Genomic DNA, 26,695 nt, shown 5'->3' with positions numbered 1-26,695 from the left:
GCGGATGGAAATGGAGCAGGGCGACCAAGTGCAGCTTGGACCAGGGTTTATTGAAGGGAACAAATTAACAAAACCGTCAAACTGACGTGACTTGACAAAACAATAACTGAACTGACTGACCGAGACATGAGACGAGAAGACAAAAGAACATGACGGCAACAAGACATTACGACAGAAAACGTGACGACATCATCATCAACGATCCGACAGGGGAGTGAGGGGCAGACAGGACTTAAATATAAGACAGGTAACAAGGGGCAGGTGAGAATGATCACACTAATCATGTGCACACAGGAGGGGTGGGGCGAGCACACAGACACACGGACAGAAACCACGGACATGATCGGGGACGAGTCGTGACAAATTTACATTCATAACTTCTACATGTGATGATCTTTCAATTAAACGAGGGACACATTTTCAATATTTCCACAGCAAAATATTTGTATTTTCACCTGCATAATAGACATTCTAACAGAATCCAACTGAATTCCCCACTCATATGTGGGTTTGGATTCCGGACGTGCCGTGTTTTTAAGATTGTGTGGTGCTTTCTCCAAGGCCGACATAATTCACTTCACCATATGTGTGTACTGTTATATGTTAAGACGTTCTGATTAAATTTAGAGTTGTGGTTCCTTTAAGAGTTCCAGTCACGGCTTTTTCTGTCATGCGCATGGGATGTACTTTGGTCAGTTAATAAACATGGCTCACAGAGTCTGAATGTGAGAAGTTTACGGCTCGTTTTCTACGTCTTTAAAGTACTACATGGTATCTGCCCTCGAAAGTTCTACAGCTTTGAGGGTGGTGAGCCTTGTTAAACGTCCTTCTCTGACAAGAAAGTATGAATCTCTGAAGGAATACTTACTAAAGACGTTTGAACTGTCTGGCACTGAGAAGGCCTGTAGGCTTTTCTCTTTTCAGGGGCTCGGTGACAGCAAGCCCTAAGAACTAATGGACTGGACGCTCGATATGCTGGGTGACCACAAGCCGGATTTCCTTTACCTCTACCCTTTCCTGCGCCAACTGCCTGCTCATGTGAGAGCTGCTTTGGCCAACACTACCAGCACGGATTGCAGAGATGTGGAAGCTGAGACTGACAAGTGTGTCCTGGCTAGTCAGCAGCCCTGCGTAGCTGCCCTCCTCCCTACTGGTGTTGAGTCTGATGTACTGGATGGTCACACGCTCGTCGCAGCAGCAGCTCCGCCTCGTCAAAACTCTTCGGGTGTGTGCTTTTACCATGCCAAGTATGGCTCCAAGGCCAAACGATGCCGCTCTCTATGCAGCTTCGGTGGTGTGGGAAACATCAAGGCTGGTGCTCACCAGTGGCCATGAGCGTCGGCCATGCCGGCAGGGTGCTCTGCATCAACGACTCCGTCTCCGGCCGTCGCTTCCTCTGCGACACAGAGGCGCAGCTGAGTCTACTGCCTGCTTCACAGGAGGACGTGGTGGCGTACACCCACGGCCCCCCCATGGAAGCCACCAATGGAAGCCCTATCCGTACGTACGGCACAAGGCGTGTCGAACTGGCTGGGACTTTGTGACGGACAAGGTCGCTGCCCACCTTCTCCTCCCTGCTTGGCACTCAGCATTAAGGGTTGGAATTGGGGGGTTAGATCACCAAATGATTCCCGAGCGCGGCACCGCTGCTGCTCACATGCTCCCCTTTCCCCCAGGGGATGGATCAAAATCACACATGGATGGGTTAAATGCAGAGGACAAATTTCACCACACCCAGATGTGTGTGTGACGATCATTGGGACTTTAACTTAACTTAAAAAACTTAACTTCCACAGCAAAGCACGGTGTCTAGCACCACATTGACACCACTGGCCCGCCCGTATACGCCCGCACTCGTTGCCTCGAGCAAAACAAGCCAAGACAGAATTCGAGTTCATGGAGCACCTGGGGATTGTTCGACGCTCCAACAGTCCTTGGGCCTCCCCCCTGCACTTCGTCCACAAACCAAGAGAGGGCTGAAGTCCTTGCGGGGACTACCGACGGGTCAACGACGTGACAACGCCTGACCGCTACCCGGTGCCCCACATCCAGGATTTTTCAGCACACCTGGCTGGCAAGGTCATTTTTTCGAAGACTGTTTCCACCAGGTGCCCGCACACCCTCTCGACATCCCAAACACAGCTGTGATCACACTATTTGGTTTGTTTGAGTTCCTGCGCACACCATTTTGGCTCAAAAAGGCTGCCCATAATTTCCAGCGGCTCATGGACTACGTGTTACGGGATCTGCCTTTTTTGTTTGTGTACCTTGACAACATCTGGGTGGCCAGTTCATCGCCTTCAGTGCACTTTTTGCACCTTCGCACTCACAGAGCTCGGGCTCATCATCAATCCTGTCAAGTGCGAGTTTGAGCCTTCCACCATGGACTTTCTGGGGCACATAGTCACAAAGAACGAGGTCGTTCCTCTCCTGTCAATAGTAGAGGTCATCACTACTTTCCCGCACCCAGTCACTGTCAAAGCCTGACAGGAGTTCCTTGGCATGGTTAACTTTTACCACCGTTTTCTCCCCAGGGCTACCCAAACCATGTGACCCTTGTATGAAGCTCTGAAAGGTGGCAAGCCTAAAAACCCTGTGGACCTGAACCCAGAAAGGGACAAAGCTTTTGCAGACACTAAGACTGCCCTGGCTAAGGCTGCCATGTTGGCCCATTCCGCCTCCTCTGTCCAATCGCACTTACCACGGACGCCTCAGACTACGCAGTTGGTACGGTTTACAAACTGTGGGTGGTTAATGCAGGAGCGGTCCACCTCGGCTTGGATTACAGCAGCATGGCAGCAGAGCAGGCCACTGATCCGGACGTGCAGGCTTGCTGTTCTTGCACTGCTGGACTGCAGCTGCTTGAGGTGGCATTCGACAACGCTGGCACCACTCTGCTTTGTGACATCTCTATGGGCTCTCCTAGGCCTGTTTGCCTGTCAAGTGCAGGTGGTCTGATTCCGACACCATCCATGGCCTCTCACACGCCGGTACCAAAGCCTCACAACGGCTGGTGGCAGCCAAGTATGTGTGGCACCGACTTAAAAAGGACGTGAGGGACTGGGCGTCGGTCCCGACACCTGTGTCGAATGCCAACGAGCCAGAGATCACCGCCACACCAAAGCGCCACTCGAATGGTTTCAAGTGCCAGAACGATTTTTCGACCACGTCAACATCGGCCTAGTTGGCCCACTTCCACCCTCTCAGGGGAACACTAACGTGCTCACCATGGTCGACAGGACACTACGGTAACTTATTTAATAATGAGATCAACTGTAATTACTACACTGATGACCAATTTAAAAGTAAATTTAATCTTGAACATGGAGTATCAATCATACACCGAAACAGCAGAAGCTTATACACACATTTTCAAAATATAAAAGATTACTTAGGACCATTCGCCACACCCTTTAGTGTCATAGCCATCTCAGAAGCCTGACTGAGCCTCGAGAAAATATACAACAACAGATACTGACGAACCATGGATCACAAAGGGACTATCAAATGCCTGTAAAAAAAGAACACCTTGTATAAGCAATTAATAAAAAATAGAACAAGAGAAAAATAAACCAAATATAAAATATCTAATAACAAACTAACTGATATACCAAGAAAATGTAAAAAAGATTATTATAATAGAGTGCTAGAAAACAACAAAGACAATATAAAGGGTACATGGAATATATTAAATTTAATTATTAGAAACAAAAAGACTAGCTCCTATTTCTCAGACTTCTTTATGGAAAATGGTAAAACAATCACTAATAAAATGGATCTGGTGAAAGGATTTGATAATTTCTTTGTAAATGTGGGGCCTAAACTTGCAATGGAAATAAACCCTCCACAAGAAAGAGGTGTTGAGAGATTCCAGGGAGAGAGGAATCCAGCCAGCATCTTTTTAAAACAGACAGATAGAAACGAAATTATTGATGTCAATAAATTTAAGAACAAAACATCATCAGACTGGAATGGTCTCAATATGACTTTAATAAAGCATGTAATTGACACCATTGCAGACCCCTTAACATACATCAGTAAACTGTCTTTCAACCAAGGCTACTTTCCGAGTAAAATGAAAACTGCCAAGGTGATCACAGTACACAAAGCTGGAGACAAAAATACCTCTAGCAACTATAGGCCAATTTTACTGCTCTCCCAGTTTTCCAAGATTCTTGAGAAATGTACAATTGTATGATTGGACAGCTTCATTGACACACATAAATTGCTCACAGACAGTCAGTATAGCTCAAGAACCAACAGGTCAACCGCCATGGCTTTAGTGGACTTAGTGGAAGAACTAACAAGGGCCGTTGACGATAAGAAATTTGCAGTGGATTTTTTACTGATCTGAAAAAAAGCCTTCGACACAATAAATCATGATATATTATATCTGCAAATACTTCTGCAGATTTAATGATCGATAGTGTTAAATTGGAAAGAGTGTTTGAGAATACATTTTTAGGAGTGATAATCGACCACAACTTAAACTGGAAACCACATATCAAGCATATCAGATCCAAGCTGGCAAGTACTGTGGGGATTTTATGTAAAACAAGAACAATTGAACAACAAATCATTGCAAACACTGTACTGTACACTCTTTTTACCATATCTGAATTATTGTGTCGAAGTATAGGGAAACATCTACAGGAGTAACCTGCATACAATATACAACATGCAAAAGAGAGCAATACAGATAGTAAATAAGGTAGGATATTATGAACACACAAATGCACTGTTTCTACAAACACAGTCATTTAAATTTTGGGATCTGGTAGAACTAAAAACTGCTCAATTTCTGTTTAAAGCACGTCAAAATCCACTCCCTGGAAATATTCAAAGATTGTTTAGCGAGCGAGAAACGAAATATGAGCTGAGAGGCAGATTGAACCTCAAACAACCGATTGCTCATAGCACTTTGAAGAGCACGTGTCTCTGTCTGTGAGTTAAACTGTGGAACACGTTGCTGGAAGAGATCAAGGAATGTAAAAATCTTGTCCAGTTTAAAAGAAAGTACAAAAATTTTATTCTGGAGAAGTACAAATATGATGGGAAGTAAATGAGGACATATGGGACATTTTGTATTTCTATTTGTCTATGTGTATTTAAATGCATAGGTGATAGGTGGCGTGTATATCGGCATGTATGTACAGGACTGTCTCAGAAAATTAGAATATTGTGATAAAGTTCTTTATTTTCTGTAATGCAATTAAAAAAACAAAAATGTCCTACATTCTGGATTCATTACAAATCAACTGAAATATTGCAAGCCTTTTATTATTTTAATATATCTGATTATGGCTTACAGTATAAGAAAACTGAAATATCCTATCTCAAAGTATTAGAATATTTCCTCAGACCAAGTAAAAAAAAAATTATAACAGCAAAACAAAATCAAACATTTGAAAATGTCCATTGATGCACTCAGTGCTTGATTGGGAATCCTTTTGCACGGATTACTGCATCAATGCGGCGTGTCATGGAGGCAATCAGCCTGTGGCATTACTGAGGTGTTATGGATGCCCAGGATGCTTCAATAGCGGCCTTTAGCATTTGCATTGTTGGGTCTGGTGTCTTTCAGCTTCTTCACAATACCCCACAAATTCTCTATGGGGTTAATGTCAGGGGAATTGGCAGGCCAATCGAGGACAGTAATGCCATGGTCAGTACACCATTTAGTGGTGGTTTTGGCACTGTGGGCAGGTGCTAGATCTTGCTGGAAAATGAAATCTTCATCTCCATAGAGCTTTCCAGCAGACGAAAGCATGTAGTGCTCTAAAATCTGCATTTACTCTGGACTTGATGAAACACAGTGGACCAACACCAGCAGCTTACATGGCTCCCCAAACCATCGCTGACTGTGGGAACTTCACACTGGATTTCGAGCAACTTGGATTTTGCTCCTCTCCAGCCTTTTCTTCTGAAAAGAAGACTTTGGAGCACTCTGCAACTGTCCAGTGCTTCTTTTCCATAGCCCAAGTCAGACGCTTCTTCCGTTCTCTTGAGTTCAGAAATGGCTTGACCATGCGAATACGGCTATTGTAGCCCATTTTCCAGACACATCTGTGAACAGTGGCTTTTGATACCTGGACTCCAGCTTTATTCCACTGTCTTTGAAGCTCCCTCCAATTCTGGAAACGACTTTTCTTCACAATGCGGTTAAGGCTGGGGTCATCTCTCTTGGTTGTGCAGCGTTACCTGCCACATATCTCCCTTCCAACAGGCTTTTTGTGGATGTGCTTTGAAACTGCACAGCTTGCTCTTTGAGAAATTTCTTTTTGTGTCCTATCCACCTGATGTAGAGTGTCAATGATGGTCCTCTGGACAGCAGTCAGATCAGCAGGTTTCCTCATATTTGTGATTTAGGTTACTGAACCAAGCTGAGTGTTTTTCAAGGCTCAGAAAGCCCTTGCAGGTGTTTCGAGTTAATTAGACGATTCAAGTGATTAGTTGAGCACCTTATTAGTATACTTATTCATGATATTCTAATATTTTGAGAGATGATATTTGAATTTTCTTAAGCTATTTGCCATAATCAGCAATATTAAAATAATAAAAGGCTTGCAAGATTTCAGTTGATTTGTAATGGATTACAGAAAATAAAGAACTATCACAATATTCTAATTTTCTGAGACAGTCCTGTATATGTATGAACACTAGGTGTTGTAAATATATACATTTGTGTAGTTAAATGTATGCATGTGTATTGCATATGCCTACATGTAAGACTTAAAGACAAATAGGTTAGGGCATTTACAAGCTATTTAGCTTCAGCCGTAACCCTTTCAGTCAGCTTTCTTAACTTTGAGCCTTAGGGCTCTTTTTATTTGGTTTCTGTGTTATCGTTTATATATTCTTTTTTATTCACCTTCTGTGGATACTTTTGTACTGAATATGACATGAAGACAGACTGACTAGCCGCAGAGTTCATGCAACAAACAGCGAGTCTGCAGGCACGGAGTCCTTTTTAAATAGCAAGTTCAATCGGTGCACCTGGTGGCACATCTGAAGCCAATCACTGATGAAGCCACTCCCCCCTGCACTGATAGGTCAGACGGGTATGAGGGGCACCAATCAGGGATCACCACCATTCATATTATGAACTGCCCCAAAATATTCCGGCAACGGAGGATAAATTTGCTAAAGCAATACTAGCCGTAGTATTGCCGTAAAGCAATATTATCACATGATTAACAAAGCGATGCCCACTGCCATAGGACTGTATGGTGGTGTGTTAAGAATTAGTCAAATAAACTGGTTGATCCAAATGTTTTTATGATCTTTTAATCAGTGCAGTTAACCAACAGGTTGATTCAAATGTTTGTATGATGTTTTAATCAGTACAGCTAATCGACAGTTTGATTTAAAAAATTCTTATGTTTTAATTAGTATGGTTCATCAACAGGTTGATTCAAATGTTTTTATGATGTTTTATTCAGTATGGTCAATCAACAGGTTGATTAAAATGTTTTAAGGATGTTTTACACTACACTACAATACACTACAAAGACAACATATTTAGTGCTCAAACACAAAAACTTTATTTTATTTTTCAAAATAGAAAATGCAATTTCTGGAGAAATTGCGTGTGCAAGCGAACACTTTAACTAACGTCTTAGAGAATGCTGCCGAATGATGTTGGAACGAGTTGAATTACTTGAGAAATGTATGTGAGTGTGTGCGTTTCTGAATGTGATTTGAATGTGCTGAATGTTGTGGAATAGGTAGAAAAAAGATGAAAAGATGAAAAGATGAAGAGTTGAACGTTGGAATGGGTTGAATTAGCAGGCTCGAATCCTGCTGACAGCAGTCCAAATTTTTGTTAGAATCTTGTGTATTAAGAGATACTCACCACATGCATGTGAACAGTGCATAACTTGTCATGGTCGAGTGGTTAAGGCGATGGTCTTAAAGTCTGTTGGGGCCTCACCTAGCAGGTTTGGGTCCTGCTGACAACGATTGAATTTTTTTTAAATCTCGTGGTGTTTTATGAGCTACTCACCATATGCAATTGGACGGTGTGTAATAGCATATGTTGTTGTGGCTGAGTACTTAAGGCGACGGACTAAAAATCTATTGTGGTCTCCCCTCGCATCCTGCTGATGATTCAGATTTTGAATCTTGCTAGGTCCTCGCAATATGCATTTTGACAATGTGAGATCCTCCCTAGCGTGTGTTGCTGTGGCCGAGTCATTAAGGCGATGCGCTTAAAATCCGTTGGAGTCTCCCCTCGCAGGTTCGACTCCTGCTCACAACGATTATGATTTTGAATCTTGCAAGATCCTCGCAATATGCATTTTGACAATGTGAGATCCTCCACAGTGTGTGTTGACGTGGCTGAGTGGTAAAGGTGATGAACGTGACACTCGTTTGGGTCTCCACTTGCAGGTTTGAATCCTGCTGACAACAATTTCAATTTTGAGTTAGAATCTTGCTAGATCCTCCAAATATGTATTTTGACAATGTGAGGTCCTCCCGAGCGTATGTTGTTGTGGCCGAGTGGTTAAGGCGATGCACTTGAAAACGATTCGGGTCTCCCTTCGCAGGTTCGAATCCTGCTGACAGCGATCAGAATTTTGAATTAGAATCTTGCTAGATCCTCACAATATGTATTTTGACAATGTGAGGTCCTCCCCAGTGTGTGTTGGTGTGGCTGAGTGGTTGAAGCGGTGGACTTGAAATCCATTGGGGCCTCCCTTCGCAGGCTCAGTCCTGCAGACAATGATCCAAAATTTTTGAATCTCGGTGTATTATGAGATACTTACCACATGCATGTGAACAGTGTGTATCACAGTGTGTGTTGTTGTGGCCGAGAGGTTAAGGCGGTGGCCCTGAAATGCACTGGAGCTTTGTCTATCAGGATCGAGTCCTGTTGTTATTTATCCAAAATTTAATTACAATCTCATGGTGCATTATGAGATACTCACCACATGCATTTGCACATTGTGGCCAAGTGGTTAAGGTGGTAGACTAGAGATCCATTGGGGTCTTCTCTCCCTTAAGTCCTGCCAACAACGATACAGAGTTTGTATTTCTCATTGTTAACTTGACCTTCTTTTCTATTCGTGAAGGAAAGGCCATGGAAATGTTGCGCAAGCTGGGAGAGAAACCCAAAGGTTTGGATTCTTCCTGCATCTTTTCCCCTCTGAGAACTTTTTTGTGTCTTCATGAAATAAAACTTTCCGTCTGGGACCCAGAGGAGCGTTGTTCAGGGGATGGTCAGGAAAGCTAGCGTCCGGTGGTACAACCGGTGCAGTTCTACGAGAGGAAGCTTAGAGACTTCTATACACATCTCAGGTACTGATGTACGCCTACATCCACTTCAGAGCAGAAGAAGTTGCTAAAACATCTATTTGACAAAAACGTGAGTGTAATGTATAGTCAAATGTAATCTTCTATACTGCAATTGCGTTCCTTAGTCTTTCATTGCAGCCCTCAACTAAGTCCTAACAGTTCCTGACGAATTCCAAACCGTCATGACTCGTGCCTGGATGTTTTGTTATATGTAGGTTGTCATGGTTTCTGTCTGCGTTTGTGTACTCGCCCCTCCCTTCCTGTGTCTATTCACATTCAATGTACTAATTACAAAATGTGACGTTTTGTTGTCTCTTTACAAAAATAAAACAAAGTTATTCCTACAGTCATTCATACACACAGGAATAGGCATTAACGTGAATTCTATAGCATAGGTCTACAGCCCCTTAGTGCAGACATATCCAAAGTCCGGCCTACGGGGCCAAATCCAGCACCCGGTCAGATTTTATACGGCCCACAGCTTCGGTCTAATAATATATTGTTTATGGCCCGCCTGCACTGTCCAACTGTATAAAAAAAAAAAAATCATGAAACGTGATACTGTAAAACCTCCTATTACCAAAAGGTGACAGCAGCACCCCTCTCCACTCATTTCTGCCATGGTGACTACAATGAAAACGAGGAAAATTGACATTGAGGGCTGTCTGTCACGAATCGGAATGGAGCAGGGCGACCAAATGACCGAGGTTAATTGATAGTAAAAGGTAGTTGGAAGAGAGGATGAGGAGAACAAACTAACAGAATCGGCAAACTGACTAACTTAACAGAACAGGCAAAGACGGGAACCAAAATATTTTGGTTCATTTTAAGGGGAAATGTGCTTTCGGCAGTTTGCAAACATATTTTTTAAGGTTGTGTTAAACTTATAATCATATTAATGTCTAGTATTGGAGTGCTCGTGTGGATTGGTGGGTGGCAAAGAATGTGCATGCAAACTGCATGAACTTGTTTTCTTCGAAGTGTTGTGGAATAGGCCCAGACAGGGAGGACCGGACGAGAACACCTCAAAGTCGGTGAGAAACGAGAACAACATCACGTCTAGGTGGTCGGGCTTCACGGGGAAAACCCAACCGCCTGACCTCAGCAACAACGCCTAGACGGGGAGGAGATGGCCATCGACCAATCATCTCACAATGTTTTGCATGCTTTAATATTCATATTGTGTTTCTTCAAAACTGGGCAACCCAGAAGAATGTGTCGTCTTTTGGTGGTCACAAAAACGCATGAGTTTTAGTGTGAGGGACCCGGGACCCAGGCCTGTATTAGTGCGCTTTGTCAGGAATAAAAAAATTGGTAAATTTGGTCTGATTGATCTACTGGTCTTCTCTTTTGACAGAACGAACTCGCAAAATTGGTAGGTGCGCCAGTGTGTGGATTGGGACATAGCAACTCATGTGTTAAGTGTTGATCGCAATTTTGAGTCAGATCAATAACTAAAATCCGTAACCTAACAATCTTCTAAAATGTTAACACAGTTTTTCCAAGCAAGGCTGCGTAGCTTAGTAATGAGTGCTAGAATTGTAAATCAGAGGGTGTGAGTTAAATTCCCACTCTGGTCTGACAGACAGCTACATCCGCTAACCTTGCTTGATAGTAGTGTGTTTGAATTTTTGGTTAGCAGTGGGTGTTGAAGCCTCATTGCTAGCAAGAGAACTAATCTTGCAAAAAAGGGGACACTAGCTGTGACTGAATTCACAGGCTACATCCTCAGTAGGTCTGTTTTGGGGCCAGTTATCAGGCTGCATGACGTCACTTCCGGCACGACGCGAACACACGTGACACAGAGGACGAAGATTTCGATTAATTTAATCATTTGGAGTGACACAGATGGTCTGATAAACTGTTCTGTGAACTTTAAGTCCTCCTGCTGCCACTGCCCAACTGACTTGTGCTAACGTTAGCATTATGCTAAATCGGCCTTGCCTGTTGACCTCATTGAATATACCTTATATCGGTTCAACAGTTCATTTTTTCTGACATTTTTTTCAGTTGTCATTGTTAGTGTCAAAGTTCAATGTGGCTTAGAATAATATTGACTGTTTTGTGACTCGTAAGAAATTCAAGAGGCACTGGCATAGTGGTTCTCTCAACTCTTTTCAATTTCATTTATGGTCTATTCTTCACAGATGGTTCAGGTTTTAAACATGACCACCGCCATGATCTTGAGGTACGGCGTCACAGATGACGAGACAGTGGCCGATCTGCAAAAGAGAATTGCAGACAAAACCAGCATCCCTGCAGCACAGCAGGAGTTGCTCAGCCTTGGAGCCTCACAGGCCGGCAACGCAGTGCGCCATCAATTACACTGTAACTCATATTGAATCGTTTTCGCATGAAAAAAATGTCAATGGCACATGATGTCTCAAATCTCATGCTATGTGCAGGAGATAGATGGGCGGCGGACAGACTTCCCGCTCGTTTTCCTGTTTGAGCGCTCATCTTGTCGTTATGAACCACCGTTGACTCCTCGCGTCCTCCCTGAAAACATCAGTTTCAGCCGTGAGGAGGAGAGAGCTCCTTATGTTGGAATTAAAATGTATTTTATTCTTAGTGTGAGCCATAGGTTGCCTTGACGACGCACTGTAACAAGGAGATGTAGCTAAAGTGTAGCAGCGATGCTGCTGTTGAAAACCCGGAGAAACAAGTAAAAAAGAAGGCAAAACTAGAGCCGACAAAGTACCGACAGTACATGGAAGACGATTGTTTGATGGGATTTACGTCCACAAGTTATAACCGACCCAAAGCGCTGAGCTTTTTTGCGGGGAGAAATTAGCCAATGCTCGCATGAAGCCGGCACATCTCCAGCGGCATCTCACCACAAAACACGGATGCCATGTTGGCAAGCCACCGGAGTTCTTCAGGAGGAAACTTTCTGACTTCAAGTCATCCCAAGACACAATGCGAAAAGACTCCACTACATCAGCCAAAGCCCTGGAGGCTTCTTATGCGGTGTCTTTGCTCGTAGCTAAAGCCCAAAAACCATTCACAATAAATGAAGAGCTGTTGCTCCCCGCCACTGTGTTATTGGCCGAAACTATGCTAGACAAAAAAGTCTGCAGATACATTCAAAATTGTGCCTTTGTCTAATGACACCGTTTGCCGCAGAATAGACAAAATGGGTGCAGACATTGTCGAACAAGTTGTGGGAAAACTTGGCGACTCTTTTTCATGACAGCTGGATGAATCCACAGATGTCAGTGGAAATGCACAGCTTGTTGCTTTTGTGAGATATGTACATTGAGACTGACGACATTTGTGAACACATACTTTTCTGCAAAAGTCTGGAGGGGAGAACAACCGGAGAGGATGTTTTTAATGTCGTTAACACAATTTTTTTCTGAAAATGGTATCAGCTGGAAATCCTGCAGCAGCGTCTGTACAGATGCAGCTGCATCAATGACGGGCAGTGCGAAAGGGCTCATTGCGCGGATTAAAAAGGAAAATCCCGACATTAAGTGGACTAGCTGTGTGATTCACAGGGAAGCATTAGTGTCCAAGAAAATGAGCCCCGTGTTGCATGAGGTTTTGAACGACAGCATCAAAGTGATCAACTTCATCAAGTCAAGGCCACATAATGCACCTTTGTTCCGCCGCCTCTGAAAACATGGGAGCTGAACACACGCAACTCCTCCTGCATACAGAAGTGCACTGGCTCTCTCGAGGGAAGATATTCAACAAGCTGTTGGAGTTAGGAGCTGATGTGCACACCTTTCTGACAGACCACGGATCTCCCCATGCCACCTTGTTCGAGAATACGGACTGGCTTGCAAAGCTGCTCTAAAAGACAACAAGCAGAGCTCGAGCGAGTCCAGACACGTGCCTACAAAATCATCAGAAGGAGAGCAGGCAAATTCTCACAACCCCTACCATCACTTCAGACCAGGAGGGAGGAGGCTGCAGCGAAGCTGGTCAGAGACATGCATGATCAGCAACACCCTCTGCATGACCTGTTACCTCCGACACGAGGCAGCTGCACTGCCAGGAGTTTGAGGAACCAACAAAAGCTGACTGAACCTGAACCCAGGACCAAGATCAACAGGCTTAGAAACTCCACCTTGTATACTGGAGTCAGGCTGTATAATGACATTATATAGACATTATTTTAAACAAGCAAAACAGCATGGCCACCAGAACTGACACTTTTTCCATGCCCAAAACTGTTTCCATGCCCTGCTGCCTTGAAAAACATGTTTTGCTTTTTTTTTTAATATTTACATTTCTTGTTGTTATTGTCAATTTCTGCTGTTTTTTCAATGAGGCCTTCTTTGGCTCCACTGCAAGCATGAATTAATAGTCAAATCAAATCATGTATTTTGTTTTTATTTACATTGTACACAATTTCCCCAACTTCAACCGAATTCGGTTCGTAGAACCCTTTACACACTTCCCCTTGGTCTTCTATGGCACACTGGAAGTCTGCGTAAAATAGTCTAGCTATTCTCACAATCTTCTTCGGATTTCCATACTTCATGATGATCCACAGGCTTTCGTGATGTTCAGAGTCGAAGGCTTTTTCAAAAGTCTATTAAGTTTGAGTATAGTGTTGCTTACCAGAGATGTCACACATGTCCAAGTCCCAAGTAAGTCTCAAGTCTTAACCTTCAAGTCTCAAGTAAGTCCCAAGTCATTTTTTTTCTTGGGCAAGTCAAGTCAAGTCCTTAAATAGGTCAAGTCAAGTCCAAGTCAAGTCCTTAAATAGGTCAAGTCCAAGTCAAGTTAACTGTAGTTTTTATTTATTAACTTGCTCCATATTAAATCATATTTACTTAATTCAGTTTCATCATCATATTCATTGCATTAAAGCTATATACACACACACCTATTTAGATAAGTTTGAAGTTGTCGTCTGGCTGTCCGAAATGTTTTTGTTGCATATCTCGCACTGTGCTGTCCATCTTTAGCCGTCATCAAAGTAATTGCGATAGCCGAAGGTGCTGACTCGCGGTACCGCTCCCACTGTTGTGTTGGCTAGTGAGTGAACAATTCGTTCAAAGAGAACAAATCTTTTCAGTGAACGAGAGTGAACGAATCACTTCCTAAAGTGATTCGTTCTTTTTTTTCCTTTCATATATAACTTCAACCAGTAGATGTCAGTAATGCCCATTGAAGCTGGTGCTACCCCGCCGCAAAACATAACGCAGAAGAAAATCAGCCAATCAGCAGCGCCAGCGAGCGTTACATGGAGGAGGGACTTTACGAGTCAGTGACGTAACTTCCCGTTCACGAACGAATCGTCAATTGAGATTCGTTCAATCTCAGATTCGTTCACCAACGAACGAATCTGAGATTGAACGAATTACTCACTGAGTGTATCACTCACTGAGTGTATCACTCACCAAATGAATCACTCACTGAGTGAATAACTCACTGAGTGAATCACTCACTTAGTGAATCAATCACTGAGTGAATCAATCACTGAGTGAATCAATCACTGAGTGAATCAATCACTGAGTGAATCAATCACTGAGTGATTTGCATTACCAGTTTACCGCGAGAACGGATCAGTGAGGGAACGAATCCTGGCTTTCCCGTTTGCGAGACAATGAGTGATATGCCTACCTGTGCATCAACGGATCAGTCAGTGAATATGTTCCGTCTCTTGGCGTAAACTATGTAAGCCAGAATGTAGATTTATGATTTACTTAGAGTAGGTTTTAAATAACATGTATGCATATATATGCCTAAATGTTGTTATTCAATATATCGACTGCAGTTTCACATTATATTGCTGGTTTGAGATGTATTATTATTATTATTATTATATTATATAGCGTCGACATTAAAGGCGCTCGGACTGCTACGTCCTGAAACGTCGCCGACCTCACCCGCTATTCCTCCCCCGGTTGGGAGCCGTCGGAAACGGTGTGCGAGGAGGCAGAAGAGGGGCAAGCGCGGAGGCATCCGGGCCAGGCTGGCGGCCAACCCAGCGCGCCCGGCGGTGCCCTCCATTCTTCTGGCGAATGTTCGATCGCTGGACAACAAAATGGATTACGTTCGCCTGCTGAGGTCTACGAACCGGATGGTGCGGAACTGCTGTGTGCTCGTGTTCACCGAGACCTGGTTGAGTGACAACATTCCGGACTCTGCCGTGCACCTGGAGTGGCTAGCGTGCTATCGGGCGGACCGTGCCAATCTTACGAGGGGGAAAGTCGCGAGGAGGTGGAATATGCATCTACATCCGAGAAGAATGGTGCCGGGACTCTGTGGTGGTATGTAAGCACTGCTCGCCGCTTGTGGAGTTTGTGATCATTAAGTGCCGTCCTTTTTATCTGCCGAGGGAATTTACCGCGATTCTGCTAGTCGCGGTATACATCCCGCCTTCCAACATCGAAGGCTACAGGATCGCGGCGCTTGGTGAACTGTACCAGGCTGTCATTGAACAGCAAACAGCGCACCCTGACGGTTTCACCATCTTCGCTGGAGACTTCAATCATGCCAACCTGAAGTCTGTTTTCCCGAGGCTTCACCAGCATGTTACTTTTCCGACACGTGGAGACAGCTTCCTGGACCTAGTCTACTCGGCGCAAAAGGGAGCTTTCAAAGCCACCCCCCTCCCCCATCTGGGGCTTTCTGACCATCTCACCGTTTTGCTTTTGCCCGCGTACAGACAATTGGTAAAGGCATCCAGGCCGGTTCGGAGGCGGGTTCAGGTGTGGCCTGAGGGTGCCTCCGATACACTTCGTGACTGCTTCGACACCACTGACTGGGACTTGTTTAAGCAGGCAGCCACCTACAACGATTGGACGGACATAGAGGAGTATACTGACTCTGTTACCTCTTACATCACGAAGTGCATCGATGATGTGACTTGCTCGAAATCCGTCGTCACTCGCGCGAACTGGAAGCCGTGGCTGACGGGGGCTGTCCTCAGACTGTTGAGGGCCAGGGACAAGGCTTTCAGAGCAGGGGATGAGGCTGGCTTGAGGACAGCGAGGGCCGACCTGTCCCGAGGCATCAAAGAAGCGAAGAAGGCGTTCTCGTGCAAGGTCTCCACCCACTTCAAGGACAGCAAGGACGCACGTAGCCTTTGGCGGGGCATTCAGACCATCACTGTCAGGTTCAAAATCAGTAAAAAGGATGAGCAGACAAAACCAGTGAGGCAGAATGTTGAGTCTTTTCTCGCGAGGAGTGCATCCAGACTTACAGCAGTCCGACTACACTAAAAATCTGTTTTACACTCCTCGCTCTTTTTATTTGGAAATGCCCTACGCACAGTGTGAGACGATTAGCCCTTAAGGGGGGGAAGAGATTGTGGCTTCGTCTCGTAAGAAAAGAAACAAAAAGTAACGCACAAAGTGTTGCGTGCAGATATGGCTATATCAGCAAAACAGTTTAAGCGATATTCCGAGAGATAAAAAGAGAAAGTGACGTTCTTTAAGGAAGATCAGAAGGTTCATGACGCATCGTTTGACGTGTTGTTTTCACGATCTGTTCTGGTGGACGCTGAGCTGTCAGCAGCATCTTGTTAGAGAACGCATGATAACATATATACACAATTTTTCTAACAATCACGGACTACAAGCCCGCGCCGAGGAGCTGTGAGGGCGACGTCCGTCTGCTGAACGATCTGAACCGCTTCTTTGCTCGCTTCGACGCCCAGAACAGCACTTGCCCGCTGAAGACCACTCCCCCCCCACACGAGCAGCCCCTGCGCCTCTCTGCCGACGGTGTGAGGAGGGCGCTTGCCGCTATTGACACCCGTAAGGCGGCGGGCCCTGACAACATCCCGGGTCGAGCGCTGAAGGACTGCGCTGGGGAGCTGTTGGGTGTCTTCACGGACATCTTTAACGTTTCCCTGCAGCAGGCCATCGTCCCCTTGTGTTTCAAGGCTGCCACCATCGTTCCTGTGCCGAAGAAACCTGCACCGTCCTGCTTCAATGACTACCGCCCTGTGGCACTGACGCCCATCATCATGAAGTGCTTTGAGCGGCTGGTCATGGAGCACATCAAGTCCGTTCTCCCCCCCACCATTGACCCTTTCCAGTTTGCGTACCGTGCCAAGCGGTCCTCTGAGGATGCCATCTGCTCTGCCCTCCACTCGGCCCTCACCCACCTGGAGAGAAAGGACTCATATGTGAGGTTGCTGTTTGTGGACTTCAGCTCTGCCTTCAACACCATTGTGCCGCAGCGACTCATCTGCAAACTCGACGAGCTGGGCCTCAGTACCTCCCTCTGCAACTGGGTACTGGACTTCCTCTGTCAGAGGCCTCAGGTGGTGCGTGTTGGCGACAAAATCTCCACCAGCATCACGCTGAGCACGGGGGCCCCCCAGGGCTGCGTGCTCAGTCCATTGCTCTTCACCCTGCTGACGCATGACTGCACTGCGACCTACAGCGACAACCGCATAGTGAAGTTTGCTGACGACACGACTCTGGTGGGTCTCATCACGAAGGGCGACGAGACTCGGTACAGGTCGGAAGTTGACCTTCTGACCACGTGGTGCAGGGACAACAAGCTCCTGCTGAACGTAGACAAGACCAAGGAAATCATTGTTGACTTCCGGAAGGGTCACACAACACACCTGCCGCTGATCATCGACGGTGCTGTGGTGGAGAGGGTGAGCTGCACCAAGTTCCTGGGGGTGCACATCAGTGAGGACCTCTCCTGGTCCGCAAACACCTCGTCACTGGCAAAGAAAGCTCAGCGCCGCCTGTACTTCCTGCGGAAGCTCAGGCGTGCATGTGCTCCTCAGGCAGTCCTGTCTACATTCTACCGTGGCACCATTGACTCCGCGCTTGCCCCTCTTCTGCCTCCTCGCACACCGTTTCCGACGGCTCCCAACCGGGGGAGGAATAGCGGGTGAGGTCGGCGATGTTTCAGGACGTAGCAGTCCGAGCGCCTTTAATGTTGACGCTTCAAAGTCCAGAACGCCGCAAAACCCACTTCTGCCGATGTCAAGCAGAACCTGCCTGCTGTACTTGTAGCACGGACGAGACGATCACACAAGACTGTCGGACGAACACTCATTAGACGAACAAATCACCGTACTGACGGGACAGAGAGTGGCCGCTGCGTGTGCACGCGCCGCCATCTTGAAATGTTTTGCAGAAAAATGGACCAATAATGTGATGAATAAGTTAAAATGTGTTTGTGATTAATCATGTGAAAACTTTAAGATAGAATATTGTAATTTCAATATTATTCGGGTGAAAATGCAGTTAATAACGTGGTGCGTTTAAAAGTTATTTGAGCTAGAAGTAATCGATTTGTGTGCGTGTATTTACAGGGGTTAAAACTGCTTTTGTTTGGGGAAAGTGCTTTAAAAAATTTATTTGTAAATACAATGTATGTATTTCGTTTATTTTGGGTACTTTGAATGTGAGTATTTTCTACTTATATTGAAGTTGGTTCCTGATAAATAAAAAAATTAAGTATTTGATTTTGGGTTATATTTGACCACCTATTTCTGGTTATGTTTAAAGGTTTTTCACCTATGTGGATTGGACAAACTCTGAAAAATAAAAGAAAGAAAGAAAAGAAGTCCGAATCTTGTACATTTGAGTGAATTCCATTCGAATCTTCGAAGCAAGCTATTCCATTTTTCATGTTCTCGTGCATGATTGTCCTCAAAATCCAGAATTTGCTTTAGTTGTTCATACTTTAATCTTCATTCAGATGGGGCTGCAATTCCTCATTAAACATCTGAGAATGAAAACTAAATTAAACATTTTAGTTTTCAGTTGAGTTTTTCCGTCCCGAATTTTAATTGTGTCTTCAAGTTTGTGCACGTTCCAATAAGTTTCAGAAAAGTTAATAATGCGAAAACGTTTCTTCATTGAAGTTATGTGGGTCTAAAACTTTTCCCTACCTGTTTTTGACGGTTTTACATCATCTTTAAATCGGCGTTGGTGAATTTTTGTGCGTCTGTTCGATGAGTTTCTGACTTCCGAAATGATGTCTATCCGTTATGATCGGCGTTAAAAAAAAAAAAGGCCTCCTCATTAGCCACAACACAGGGATCGCCTTTGATACATCACCGGATATTACGCACATCGAACATGAAAGAGCAGCTATGCTAACCTGCTAGGAGGCTAACTAACGTCTGGTCGTGGCTCGTGGCCGCCGCGTTCTATTTGGACAAAATGGTTTCAACTTCTCTTTTTAAACCCACGAAAACCCGTTTTCAGAGCCAGGATGGATGCACTTGATGTGATTGCTTTTTTGGTAGATGTTACAAACGTTATAAACACTGTCAAACATGATATTGGATATTCAATATGTTATAAATTCAAAATAAAAATTCATTTTGACGATTAAAGTGTAAAATGGAATTATGTCAATAGAATTTAAAAAAAGAAATATTTTCAGTTGCGTTTAGTTTTTAATGCTTTTGAACTTTTGCAAGGGCCAAATCGTATAAACTAGAAAAATAACTCAGAAATGTGAAGGCGAAGACCATGAACGGGAATTTGAAAAATATTGTACCAACATTTTTTTTTAATTTGGAACAAAACGAAAACTACAGGTTCAAGAGGTTCCGTTTGGAGTTCGAAAGTTGAAACGGGTTTAATCGGGCAAAAATTGTAAAAGTTAGAGCAAATGTTCTATTTAGGTCACTTCTGGTTTGATTTCTTGTTGAAATAAGGTCAATTCTGGTTTATTTAATAAACCCAAGTTTCTGGACACACGCTTCATTTGGATAGTTCACCAATTTGAAGACTTTTGCAAACATCCCATTGCACAGACCTGCTTGAACATCAATATTGTGAGTGATCATAACACGAGCACCGAAGGCCACTTTGATTGAGTCCGGGAGCTCATTGTTAGCGCCTTGCACAAGGGAAGCTTGCCTTGCCTTGCCATTCTGCCAGTTCCTTTGTCTTTTTTGTAGTCATCTGCGTCAATTTGCACAATGTCCTTACGAAGCAGGTTCTGCATCGCGGAGTTATGGCCACCCACCGGTTCATTGGTGGCAAAAACATGCAGAATATGCTTTGGACACAGTTCTCGGGAAGTGTACCTCGTCGCAAGGAGAGCTCTGTCCAGTTCATCAGACTTTTTTTGGACGCCGAGTCGGTTCAGTAGTTCAGCAAAGGCGAGCGACATCATCTTTCTGCCTCATGATGTCGCTGAGTGTGATCGTTTTGAAGTTGTCACGCCAGTGGTCCGGCCGCGTGGGATCGTACACGCACCGAGGTTTGGACTCTCTCTCAGGAGGGAGCTGAAAGAAATCTCCAACAGCAAGAACAGACATGCCACCAAAAGGTAAATTGATTCCTTTGATATGTTTCAACCTGGCATTCACGTAGGCAAAGAGGTCTTTTGACAGCATGGAAATCTCATCGATGATGAGTATTTCGGCGATCGGCTCTGACTTTGTCCAGTTTATTGCCCAGGCCGTGCGTGGTACGGGGGTTTGAGACTTCTCGGCAGTTTGAGTAGACAATCCAAAGTTGTCCCAGAAATGTTGAATGCCGCCGTGCCAGTGAAAGCTGCGAGAATAACCGTTTGCTTGGAAATGTCGGCCTCCTCAGCCAGTCGTGGTAGCCTCTGCGGTATTTTGGTAGCCTCTGCGTGGATACATTTGATCAGATGCGATTTGCCGGTCCCGGCGTCACCGTTGATGTGGTAGAAGAACTGCTCAATTGGCTTTGAGCGACACACGTTTTATGTACCAATCTCTGACCTTGTAGGAGACGGACGCTTGCTTTTGGTTCAGGTTACGATACATGTCGCGTAACACTTCGGGATCGATGGCAGCAGCCTCTGTCACGATGGACATTTGCAGACATGGGGACTCGAGTCACTGTGACTTGGATTCGAGTCGACTCGAGTCGCTGTTTTGATGACTTGTGACTTGACGTGACAAAGAAAGAAAAAACTTGAGACTCGACTTGGACTTGGAAGTTAAAGACTCGGGACTTGACTTGACTTGAGACACGATGACCTGAATGACTTCAGTGTTATTTACTTTGTTTTCTGTTTGAATATAAAATTAATGTTACATTTCAAAAAATAATATTGATAACACTATAGGAGCGCAGGTTGAGAATGGCGTTGCCATGATTGGATCACTACTCTGTCAATCAATCAGTCGTGCTCTCTCTACCTACCGAACGTGTTTATTAGAGAATCACGCCCCTTTATATCAGACATGCGCAAACATGTCAGCGGGAGCGGTACCTTCGACTATCGTAATTACCTTTGTCACGGCAAAAGACGGACAGCACAGGGCAAGATATGCAACAGAAACATTTCAGACAGCCAGACGACTTTGTCCGTTTGAAGTTTATAGAGCTCTGGTGTCTCCCGATGTTACAGATGAAACATAAAATGTTTGTAATGCTCTTTAATGTGTTTCTGCTTTCAGAGTTTTTTCAGATTATTTTTTCATATTTGCAACTCAAATGTGTCAGACAGTCGGCAGACGTTCATTTGTTTAGATTGAGTTGTCAATCATTGTATGAGGTAATTTCTTTTTTGTTTGATTAGTGAAGGAAATGGGGTCAAAATACAAAAAGTCCTGCCTAGCTACAAAAACAGATATGCTCAAACCTCATTGAATAAAGTACATAAGCAGACAAGTATATTCACATATTAAATAAATAAAAGAAACATTTTAAGCATATAATTATACCTACACACCAAATCAATAAAGAAGACATAACTAGACATTTTTGATAAGTGGTGATGAGAAAGGTTTTTATAACTTTATGATCTGATATATATTTCTGAGCACTTTGAAATAACAAATGACTTTTGATATATTGCCTAAATAGCTTAATGACCCTTAAGGAACTGTGTAATGCATGCCTGATGTTTTTTTCTCTAAATCATGGACACGGCCAGAGTCGTCTTGACCGTTCAGTACTTGATTGTATCTTATGTTTTGACTAATGCTAGATGCCAGTTTTTGATTACTACTGAACGCTCTCTGCACAGAGGGAAATATTTTGCCTAACAAAGAAAAGATACGGTTGGAAGCATGATTAAACTAAGAATAAGCAAAGACATGAAGTATCAAAAGAACAGCAATAGATTAATGATGTCACAGCCAAAAGCTAACATAATTTCGTACAAAATGACAAAATTGAAAGAATGAGGTACGACAGTGTATGTCCAAGATTGGAGAAGAATGTTCACAGGAAGGTCACGTGGAGATAAAACCAGCAGGTGCCAGAGGGAGCCAGCCAAGGACTCGGCCAAAGATGATCGCCAATGCCGAAAGACGGGATGGAAGACAACAGCCCCCACACACACCGAATCGCCCAAAACCAGCACCCACTCCCATGGCGAACTTGCCCCACCCCAAAGACTCATCACCCATCAAACTCGGCCCACACTGGCATGTGCAGCTGATATAAGCTAACCAGAGAACCTTGGACGTTGCCTTTTCTGAATGGAGACTTTCCGCTCTTAAAGGGCCCAGCGCTGTATTGTACTTTCCTGAAAACAGAGATGTCTGAACAAGAATTGTGATTGAACTCAACCAACCTCTGTAAGTCTAATTTGTGCTTCAGTGTCTTAGCATTTTCCTAAATCTGAAGAAATCAAACGAGCACGCAGTGAGTAAATTGGATGACAGGTGATTGGCAATGGCTTTTGCCGTGAGGCGCAGATAATGCGCTCCCTAAATTGTGGACAGAATCCAGCAATTCCATGGTGTATTTTACTGAATATCAGTAATCACAGTGCAAATCCAAGTTATTGTCATATTTTTTAAACAGAATAGACACATTGTTGGTTACTTAAAATTACTGATATCTTGTCTTTTCACTACTAAGATCAGATGCTGCGGGTAAAATTGCAATAACTGACTTGACTTAGACTTGACTTGGCCTATTTAAGGACTTGACTTGGATTTGACTTGACCTATTTAAGGACTTGACTTGCCCAAGAAAAAAAATGACTTGAATGTTAAGACTTGAGACTTACTTGAGACTTGCACATGTGTGACTTGGTTCCATCTCTGCCAAATTGCTCTTCCCGTTATATTTGACAACTTCTCATTGCAAATCAAACATTCAGGCAATCCTTCAGCATTGGCAAAGAAAGCAAATAGTTGAGTCCATTCTTTCTTAAACCCTCTGGTCTCATCAGCAATCTTTCTCTTTTTGCCTTTTGAATCCATGGCCCGTCACTCACACACCTGTTTGTTTTCAACTCGCCTGTGCTGTGTCGCTTGCTATTACGCAATTTTGCGCCATTCTGAAGTTTGGTATTTTTAATATATTTGCAAGTACATACATTTTCTACAGCATAAGAATGTTTGTCGCATGATTACCATCTGAAAACTATATTTAAAAAACAAAACAAAACAAAAACATGTTTTTCCATTTTCACGTATTTTTGCAAGAGCTCCAGGGAGCCGCAAGGGGTGTGCTAAAGAGCTGCATGCGGTTCTGGAGCCGCGGGTTGGCGACCTCTGGCCGAGGGTGACCAGACGTCCACTTTTTCCCGGACATGTCCTACTTTTGAGCCCTAAAAAATGTCCGTAGCTAACCAGTCCTCCACTGTGTGCCTGCCCCTGACTTACCACTACTAGTACTTTGTGTGTGTGCGTGCGTGCGTGTTTGTGTATTTTGGCGTGACCACAAATGTAAAAGTTTATTTCATGCGATGTTAGAAAATGAGCCATGTCAAAGTAGCGTGAAACCGAGAGATGGCGATAGAGCAACAAGTGACAGCTAGCCACGCCTATTGAACACAAGAAGAACAGTCGCAAAAAGCGCAGCGAGCTGACAGCTGCCAGAAATCGTTTAGTTCTACCTCTTTCATCCTTGTCTTCGTCACGTTGCGCTAATGGATCATCTTGGCCGAGCATTGTGCATCATCACCGGGGCGTCCAAAGGTTTTGGCCGGGCGCTTGCAAAGGAGATGGCGCGGGTGGTGAAGCCCGGATCGGTGTTCGTCCTGGTAGCCAGATCTGGTGACGAGCTGCAGACTCTCAAGACAGAGTTGGCCGAGTCGGAATTGGAGGTTCGATGCGTGGTTTTGGATCTCTCCCAGATGGAAGCGCCAGAGAGAGTCGTCCAGACCGCGAAAGAGTCTTTTTCGCCGGACATAGAACATGTTATACTCGTTAACAACGCTGGTAAGATCAGTATTGTGGGTTGTTTTTCTAATGATGTTGTCACCATCTTAAATATTCAGTGTAGCTAATCGCCTCATTCTGTCTGCTCAGCGGCTCTAGGTGACGTGTCCCGATTCTCCAAAAGCTTTACCAATATGGCCGAGGTGGACTCCTACCTATCTTTCAATGTCAGCTCTGCTTTGTGTCTCACTGCCCGCATGCTGCAAGCCTTTCCAAAGCAATCAGGTTTGTGCCGCTGCGTGATCAACATCTCCTCACTGTGCGCGCTGAAGCCGTTCCCCTCTTGGGTGCTGTACTGTACTGGCAAGGCGGCCCGGGATATGATGTTCAAGGTTCTGGCAGAAGAGGACCCAGACCTGCGTGTGCTCAACTATGCTCCAGGTGGGATGCTTGGTTATATTTATGTTTATGGGGCTGATGGGGGTTGAGAAATACTCAATTGATTTTTTTCCCTCAATATTACAACGGAGATTTTTTTGAAGGTGTGTATTTGTTAACAAACACAAGCAAAGATTCATTTGAATTGCAATAAATAGTATCAAAATTATTACACGTGAACAGTTTGGAGTGGAGGAGTATTGTTTATATCGGGCTTGTAGGATAATCATTTTTTTTCTCCTCGATGTTGTGACTGAGAACTCATGTTTTTCGTTTGTTTGTTTCATTTTATATGGAAAAAATAAAGATGCAAATAAAACCTATGCCCAAAGCATGCCATCTCAAATGCCAATATTCTGCTACTATGTTATTGTTGATTATATTTTGTCTTCGCTCTTTTTTGTATTTAACCAGGTCCATTGGACACAGACATGCAGTTAGTAGCCAGGACCAGAACGGGGGAAATGAGCTTAAGAAAGGCGTTTGCCAACATGTTTGATGAAAGTCAGCTGCTCGCATGTGAGACCTCATGTGCTAAGCTGATGAAGCTGCTGCTGGAAGACAAATACAAATCAGGAGATCATATTGATTTCTACGACATGTAGGACCTGCAGCGCATTACAGAGCACACATCCAGTTGTTCACTGAGTGTGGACCGGACTTTTTGTATCTTGAATGTGTCATATTGTTACGCTCACATGTATAATGTAAGACGCATTTATTTTGTATCAAATCAACGGCAAAGTATTTCTGAAGATCTGTTGTCGTAGATTGATCATGCTTTTTAAGAAGTTATTTTGAAAAGAAAGTGCCTGCAAGCATTCTAAATATATTCCAGGGCCTCAGTCTGAACCCTTAAAATAACTTTAATTTTGTTGCCTTAACTATCAATATTTCTTTGAGACGTTATATAATAAATATATTCCATGGCCTTTGTCTGACCTGTTATAAAAATAACTTTAGTTTTGTGACCGTAACTATATTTCTTTCAGACGTTTCAACTGTCATGCCTCTTTACCATAATACACAGTAGTAGTACTAGTAGTAGTAGTATTAGAATCAGTAATTTACAGTATAACTGACTTGGTTATGGGGTACGTCGAGGTCTGCGCAAATAGGAAATAGTAGTGAATAGTAAATACCAGCATGGTTAATGTTGACATAGCTGAATTTCATCTGGGGGTTTGTAAAGGCAAATTAGGCTTGCGAGAGTGGTGTAATTGGTCTAATGACTGCAATCAAGCCAGCCCTCTCTCGTTTTTTCGTGGTCAAGCCAGGCGCTCTTTAACAAGTGTGCCCTTATTCCAGGCGTTGCGGTAAAAGAGAGTGAAGGAAAAGAAGAATAAATACTTACGCTAATAAATTCATTAAAAATATTTGAGGCATTGGAATGAAAATATGAGAGGTGTATCTCAACCAGAGCGTGTGGGAGTGTCATCCCTCAAAATTTGAGATCAAAAGGTCACATAACCTGGGAGCTATTGAGGTAAAATGCTAATATTAAGTAAACTAATCATCAAAAATATTTAAAACATTGGAATGAAAATCTAAGAGGTGTATCTCAACCAGGCCAATTGGGGAGTGTCGTTCCTCACATTTGAGGTCTAAAGGTCACATGACCTGGGAGTTATTGAGCTAAAATGCTATAATTGGGAAGTAATAAATTGACTAAAAATAATTTAAGCATTGGAATGGAAATCTAAGCGGTGTGTCTCAACCATCCCACGTGGGAGTGTCACCCCTCAAAACTTGGGGTCATAAAATCACATGACCTGGGAGCTATTGAGCTAAAATGCTAATATTAAGACGTAATAAATTCATTAAAAATAACTGAAACATTGGAATGAAAATCTAAGAGGTGTATCTCAACCAGTTAACGTGGGAGTGTCAGCTATTATAAATTTGGGGTCAAAAGGTCAAACGATCTAGGAGCTATTGAGCTAAAATTCTAATAAGAAATCTCCG

General features: G+C 43.8%; 1 protein-coding gene and 1 long non-coding RNA gene across 3 annotated transcripts; one reads left to right on the top strand and one right to left on the bottom strand.

Moving 5' to 3' along the window:
* Nucleotides 1–6,122: 6,122 nt before the first annotated feature.
* Nucleotides 6,123–24,705, bottom strand: LOC148380359 (uncharacterized). 2 transcript variants are annotated; one of them, XR_015854997.1, is made up of 3 exons: nt 23,194–24,705; nt 8,931–9,008; nt 6,123–8,715 (listed from the first exon to the last, which is right to left on the bottom strand). It is a non-coding gene; the product is annotated as an uncharacterized LOC148380359 (long non-coding RNA). The 2 variants fall into 2 exon arrangements; XR_015854996.1 differs by lacking the exon at nt 23,194–24,705 and adding an exon at nt 19,127–19,708.
* Nucleotides 22,676–25,661, top strand: LOC148380358 (sepiapterin reductase-like). The gene is made up of 3 exons (XM_088365042.1): nt 22,676–24,352; nt 24,443–24,733; nt 25,145–25,661. Exons 1-3 carry the CDS (start codon nt 24,061–24,063, stop codon nt 25,333–25,335), a joined length of 774 nt encoding a protein of 257 aa, XP_088221168.1. The 5' UTR covers nt 22,676–24,060; the 3' UTR covers nt 25,336–25,661.
* The last annotated feature ends 1,034 nt before the right edge of the window (nt 25,662–26,695 follow it).

The sequence above is a fragment of the Syngnathus floridae genome, chromosome 21 (assembly GCF_059516105.1).
Source record: "Syngnathus floridae isolate MCC-2025c chromosome 21, RoL_Sflo_1.0, whole genome shotgun sequence".
NCBI classification, from domain to species: Eukaryota; Metazoa; Chordata; class Actinopteri; order Syngnathiformes; family Syngnathidae; genus Syngnathus; species Syngnathus floridae.
This window is presented reverse-complemented; position numbering and strand designations above follow the sequence as displayed.